This window comes from Dromiciops gliroides, chromosome 3 (genome assembly GCF_019393635.1).
Source record: "Dromiciops gliroides isolate mDroGli1 chromosome 3, mDroGli1.pri, whole genome shotgun sequence".
NCBI classification, from domain to species: domain Eukaryota; kingdom Metazoa; phylum Chordata; class Mammalia; order Microbiotheria; family Microbiotheriidae; genus Dromiciops; species Dromiciops gliroides.
Genome location: NC_057863.1, coordinates 136,769,672 through 136,777,115, shown reverse-complemented (window position 1 = coordinate 136,777,115; position 7,444 = coordinate 136,769,672). Strand labels below are relative to the sequence as shown.

Here is a 7,444-nt window from a genome sequence, read left to right as displayed (position 1 = left end):
TGTAGATAGCTATTCTTATTCTTTCTATCATCCTTATTCTCATGACCATACTTCCATTGCTCTATCAGAATAATGATGGATGAGGGCAGCTAGGTGGCAAAGTGGATAAAGCACTGGCCTTGGATTCAGGAGGACCTGAGTTAAAATCCAGCCTCAGACACTTTTCACTAGCTGTGTGACCCTGGGAAAGTCACTTAATCCTCATTGCCCTACCAAAAAAAAAAACAACAGTATGGACTCACCAAAAATAAGTCTTATCAGACTAAAGTTATTATATTATACTAAAAATGAAGATGGATGTACTTATCCACAGATAAGGAAACAAAGGTATAACATTAAAATATTTTAAAATTAGATGGAAAAGAGCACGTGAATAATATTTCATCTCTGGTACTTATTAGTCAAGTGACCTTTTGGCAATCACTTAACTTCTATGAACATCATTTTTTAATCTTTGCAAATAAAGAAAGTTGTTTTGCAAATAAAAACAAATGCTACATTCAAATTTCTTTACAAACCACAAACTGTTCCATAGTATTTGAATATACATTGCCATTGACATTATTCACTTACATGTTTGAATCAGGTAATTTATACAAAAATTGATGTATTTATATGTCCAACAGAAACATATAAATAGGAATATTGATCAATAAACTATCTTGGAAGGATATTAAGTATATTTACAGTTTAAGGATAGTTTTTTGAATTCTACAAATGTTATTTTTTCAATTATATAAATGAATTCAACTGATTGACCATGGGATGTAGCTAATAGATAAAAGGTTCAAATTTGGAAAAATGTGTATCTCTTATCATAATGAAAAAAAAATAGAATGTGGATGAATCTGTAAGTTTTTCTGTACCTATATAATTCCGTTTGTTTATTTAATTTTATCCTTGAGTAAAACCAAAGACTTAGTTTGTATCCTTTGAGTATGAAAGATGAGAACCTTGGATATAAGATTATGTGCTCTTTCCACCATTTTGCAGTGCCACCACCATGGTGCGCATGAATGTCCCGGTAGATGCTCTCAAAAGCATCAACAATGCAGAAAAACAAGGAATATGCCAGGTTTTCATTAGGCCATGTTCTGAAGTAATCATCAGGTTCTTAACTCTCATGATGAAGCAAGGTCACATAGGTGAATTTGTGATCATCGGTGATCACAGAACTGGAAAAATTGTTGTGAAACTCACAGGCAGATTAAAAAAGTGTGGTGTAATCAGTCCCAGATTTGATGTTCAATTGAAAGATCTGGAAAAGTGGCAGAATAATCTGCTACCATCCCATCAGTTTGGGTTCATTGTGCTTACAACCTCAGCTGGCATCATGGACCATGAGGGATCAAGATGAACACACACGCAGGAGGAAAAATCCTGGGATTCTTTTTCTAAGGGTGTAAAACATATATACAAATAAAAACCTCCAATGGGAAAAAAAAGATTATGTACCCTTTGTAGGCTTTCTACTTCAATCATTGCAGAAACATTAATTAAACATAAAAAAAATCTGTATCTAAATAGCAGCCCAGAGGAAAGACAGCAATGCCATTCTGATGAAAACTTTTGAACTTTATTGTTAGTCATTAGTTTCCATCATGTAGATACTTTAAGCAAAAGAAATAAAGCAAACCAAAACAAAAACCCCAAGATTATCAACTATTCAGAAAATATGATAGAGTGGTACAATTTCTCAAAGAAAGGTAGTTAGTTATTTATTAGTTTTTAATCAAGTAAAATAAAATAGAAAATATCATTGTTCCACCTATTATATTGTTATTGATTCTTCTTTGGTAGGACCAATCCTACTGGTATATTATGGCAGAAAAAGTTACCGATATGTACTCAGAAGACCTGAGTTTGAATCCTGACTCTACTACTTTATACTGTTTGACCAAAGATAAAATTTATTCTTCTAGAATTCCAAATGGACTCAGAGGCCATCTAATTCAACCCCATCATTTTAATAATCAGGACAACAAAGATGAGAAAGGTTAAGCAATTTGTATAAGAGATAGAATATGAACTCGAGTCCATTGAATACAGATACTTCCCTTTTTAGTAAGTGACCTCTAATGCCCCTTCTAACTCTAGAACTAGGATTTTATTACTGTATGGTGGCAACCAAGTAAACCTGTCTTTCCCTAATCTAACCACTTGGTATCCATTTATAAAGTTTCTATTCATTGAAGAGGCAGCTAGTTGACAGAGTGGATAGAGGGTTAGGTCTGGAGTCAAGAAGAACAAAGTTTAAAAATGCTTTCAGAAACTTATTATCAGAAAAGCCACATAAGTTGTCTTCCTCATTTTCCTGAACTGTAAATTGGGACAATAATATCACCTACCTTACAAAGCATTGTTGTGAGGGTCAAATAAGATAGCATTTGGAAAATGCATAATACGGTGCTTAGAACACAGTGTTCTAAGTAATAAATACTAGTTTCATGTCCCATTTCCCTTCACTGCTAAAACTTATAAAATGGCAGCCTTAAAAGGTCAATGCACTTCCTAAAAGTTCATAACTCTTTTATTTCTAATGATTGGGCAAGTTTGTTGTGTTGAGAAGGGCATTTTAATTTCAAATATGAAATATATAAACACATACACATATTCACATATATGTATATGTATACATTTGTATATATACACAGAGAGTAACATATCTTTAAAATTAAAGGCATAGCATGCAGATTTGCTTTCCATTTAAAATGACTTAATATGTGTGGATACTCCTTTAATGAATGCTGATTTTAACCCCTCTGAAAATCAGTACTTTTGAACTGCTGTTACTTTAAAGAATACAATAACATTCCACTTCTGATTCTCAGCCTTCTTGTGAGGACTATCCCCATAATTATTTAGGTGGGTCCTCACATATGACCCTAGAGTACATTACTAAGACTATACAGTACTTGGAATTAGTACTCTGATTCCAAAACCTAGTGCACTGTGCCAGGCATTTTGTAATTACTTAATGACTTTTAAAAAATCATTGTTGGTAGCTTTCACCCATGGTCACCTCTAAAACCTCAAACAGCATCTGATTAGAACTTCAGTACCACCAATTAATGAATCTTTGGAGGGGGGATGGAAATTTCAGTCTAGGAGGTTATAAATCACACAATGCATGACTAAATTATGGGGAAGAAACAATAGTTATTGTTGAAAATTCCTTTAACAATTTTGAGAAGGCAACATAAAATAAATCTGATAACTATCTACAGGACAGCTAAGTGGGTGATTTTTGCCAAAATTTCTCAGATATTTTAAAATATTTTTTTACTGATTTAGAAAATAAAAATATTATATATTTACTACATGTTTATTTTCATGGAGGATTTTAATTACATATATTTAACTACTAAATATAACAATGAAATAACAATATAAGATTGCTTATTCTATAATACAAAAAATAGGCTATCTCTAAAACTTTTGAAACATCCTATGTATGCTGCAATCAATTTAATATAGAAAAGGCTAGTTTTATTTAAATTGACTAGAAGTATACAAATGAAGTAATGCACTAACTTATTCTACTCCCTGAGTGCTATGTATTAAAAAGAAAATTTAAAGCCAGTTCTGAGTTCGAATCACAGTAATGATGTGATTCTTTTTTCAAAATTTTAAAGGAGGGGGAAACTAGGTAGCTCAGTGGATAAAGCACTGGCTCTGGATTCAGGAGGACCTGAGTTCAAATCCAGCCTCAGATGCTTGACACTTACTAGCTGTGTGACCCTGGGCAAGTCACTTAACCCTCATTGACTTGCAAAAATAAAGGCATGCCAACACAAGGGCACCAGAGGGTAACTTTCTTTTCCATACTTTTTTTTTTTGGTAATTCAGATGCAGGGATTTTCTCCAGGGCAAATCTGATACAGAATAGAGAAGCCTTCATCCACCCAGTTCTACCTGGAATAGATGTTGGAGCCCAGAGTCTATTGGAAGTTGCAGTAGCCATGGTACTCCAGGCAGAAGTCAGCATAAACTCTTATCAAACATGCAAGAACACAAGTACAGACCCTGGAATAAACTATGTATCTATTGACTGAGGACTGGCCTAGGTGATTACAGATATCCTTATCATCATGGGGTTGTCTATGTGACAACATTATTGATTGACTGATCTACTGATTGATTCTGCCACATCAATCCATTGAATTATCCTGTCATGTTGTAATTGAAATCTATGTTGATAGCAGTAACAGCAATAAAATTATATATTCTTAAAATGTTGATTAGGGGGAAAAAAACTTCAAAATCAAAATGAAGAAATATAGCCTACCTTTAATGCTCCTAACCTCCTTTGATGTATGGCAATGGTGATGGATTGAAACTGCCACATCCTACCTATCTCAGCTAGTTCCCCTAGGGGTCAATATTATACATTTAAGGTGTTTGAAAGATAACTAACTATCTCATCTGACCTGAGAAACTGTACTTATTTTGGAACCTGAGATCATTAGCACCGTTTTAATCAATTGTGCTACATTGTTATTGGAAGAGGGAAATTTTTTAATTGTTTATCTGTTACACTCAATTCTTAGGGGCTAAAAAAAAGCTCCAGGAAAGCCACTTAAATGATGTTCTTCTTAATACTAACACATTTAAGAGAAATCAAATTAAAAGTTCAAAAAAGTTATCAATATTACTTATTTTTAAAATAATGATTATTCATTTGGACTAACAACATGAAAAACAAACACAGCATTATAATATTTTCTGTTTGTATCAGCATGTTTAAGGATTATAGTGGGGTAAATATAACTAAGAAGTTAGAGAATAATTGCCTTCAAATTTAAAACTACAATGAAAACCATTTTGATGATGGTAACTTCTCAAATATCACAATAAATTTGAAAAAATAATTAAACTGCCACATTTGCATGTAGCATTGTGACTCCCATATTTATTTGTTTCTATTTATGTTCTTCCTATTTTAATTTCCAAATTAAAGTCAACTACTAAGGGGGATGTCCTCTGACTTGCATATTTCTCATAAATTTGTTAGGCAGTCTTCATATTAATAAATGTATTACAGTAATTACATGATGTACATACAGAAAATGTGATTTAATAATATGAGTTAATCAGACTGAGGTCAAGTAAAATCAGTGGCAGAATATGGGATCCCTACTTTCCTTTTCTTTGATAAGTCATTTTAAGTAATATTGATATTTGATTTTACACATATATATGTGTTGGTAGTTTGACTATAAGAAAAACTAAAATATGAAAAAGAATTCTAAGATAGATTAATGATGAAGTAATTATTCAAATTTAAAAAGATACATTTTAATAGAAGAGTATTTCCAGTGGCATTTCCTAATCTCTTTTTTTTTTCTTTCATTTTTTGGCAGTTAATTAACTAACATTAAAGGACCTACTATGGGGCCAAGCACTATACACAAAACTTGAGACTGCTAATTTTTCCATGATACTTAGTAGGTTTGGGGACTAGGATTAAACTAGATTTTTTAAAATGTTGGGGATTAAAGAATAGGCTAAAAGGTAGAGAGAGATAAAGTGATATATAGATATAGATGATATAGATATAGATATAGATATAGATATAGATATAGATATAGATATAGATATAGATATAGATACACACACATGCACCTGCACACACACATATGGAAAAGAAGGAAAGTGACAGGATTTAAAATATCATAGAATCAAATAATTTTAAAGATGAAGACGGAAGAAGAGGAAGACACTGAGAATCAACATACACATTTAATGAACATCAAATATATGAAAGATATATATGTATAGATATATAGATATAGATATATACATACATACATATATATATATATATATATATATATATATATATATATATATATATATATATATATATATATATATATATATATATATATATATATATATATTTGGGGGGGATTACTTCTATGAAACTGGATTTGATAGCTCCAGGTTAGATATGATTGGGTCACAAGATCATGTATTTAAAATAAAAGAAATTTCCATGGAAAACATTGACCCAACTATCTAATTTCATAGTTGCATGTTACATTTCACAAGATCATGTATTTAAAATAAAAGAAATTTCCATGGAAAACATTGACCCAACTATCTAATTTCATAGTTGCATGTTACATTTTACTCCTCTCTCCACCCCAGGTTTCTGGGTTGAGGTTATCAAGGCTCTCTACAAATTGCTCTAACCTCTACTAATAGCATATTCCCGAGTATAGTGGGGGGAGGAGGAATCCCCTGCACTCCATCCTCATTAGATCCCTAACAGTTGGATCAACTTTTTGGGTTTTTTTAGGCAGGGCAATTGGGGTTAAGTGACTTTCCCAGGGTAACACAGCTAGTAAGTGTCAAGTGTCTGAGACTGGATTTGAACTCACGTCCTCCTGAATCCAGGATGGGTGCTTTATCCACTGCGTCACCTAGCTGCCCCTTGGATCAACTTTTAAAAAAGAAATACTTAATTTAAAAGTGTAATCACACTGGATAAAGCATTAGTGATAACATCAAGACCAACACAAATCAGCTGCCCCAGCAGTATATTCACTAGCTGGACATTGGACCAAGATTTTATATTTAGGAACCAAATAGAAGAATAAAATACATATTTGGATTAAAAACTGTGTTTCTGTCCCTTTTCTAGTCGTGTTGCTACTATCACTATAGAAATACCACAGAGGAGGCCTAAGAAGACAAAGGATATATTTTGCATTTTGCATTATTTCCTAATTAAAGAGAGAACCAAGTGGCCATTCTATTGTTGATGAGGTTTTATATGCTTAAGTTTCTTTTGGGAAAAGAGTTTCTTTTAGTAAGCCATACCCAAGACTCTCTATGTGTATGTGTATTTGAATGTGACACTGAGCCTTATGTCCCTGCTAAGAAGTTTATGTAAATATACAAGGTTTTCATAAGGTTTTTAAATTATCAAAAACACTTTTGGGATACTAAAACTATATATTTATATTATAAATCATTGATATGATAATTACAAGTCCTTATTTCTTCATTAAATTCTATAAATATAGATAGGCGATATTTAATGTGCTTCTCCAAATCTGGAATAGATTAAGTTATTTGGTAGTATATAAATAACATATATGTATGTATATATAATTTAATTAAATTCACATTTTTCACCATCATATAATCTCAGTTCTTTAAGAATTCTTATATCCCACAATTAGCAACCATGTACCATTAACAGGACAGTAGTGATGCATAAAAGATGGCCGTTATAACACTATGTAGTTTGAGATCATTGAAAGCACTGTATAATTTCCTAACCATAATTAAAATAATATAATATCTTCTCCAATTCAATTATGGGATTAGAAAATTATCCATATGTAGTTCTTTTCTAGAACATATATCTTAAAAGCAAGTCATAGAGGCAGCTAGGTGGCGCAGTGGATAGAGCACCAGCCCTGGAATCAGG

General features: G+C 32.1%; 1 protein-coding gene across 1 annotated transcript; it reads left to right on the top strand.

Moving 5' to 3' along the window:
* Nucleotides 1–1,003: 1,003 nt before the first annotated feature.
* Nucleotides 1,004–1,357, top strand: LOC122747237 (40S ribosomal protein S15a-like). The gene has a single exon (XM_043993382.1). It carries the CDS (start codon nucleotides 1,004–1,006, stop codon nucleotides 1,355–1,357), a length of 354 nt encoding a protein of 117 aa, XP_043849317.1.
* Nucleotides 1,358–7,444: the final 6,087 nt, after the last annotated feature.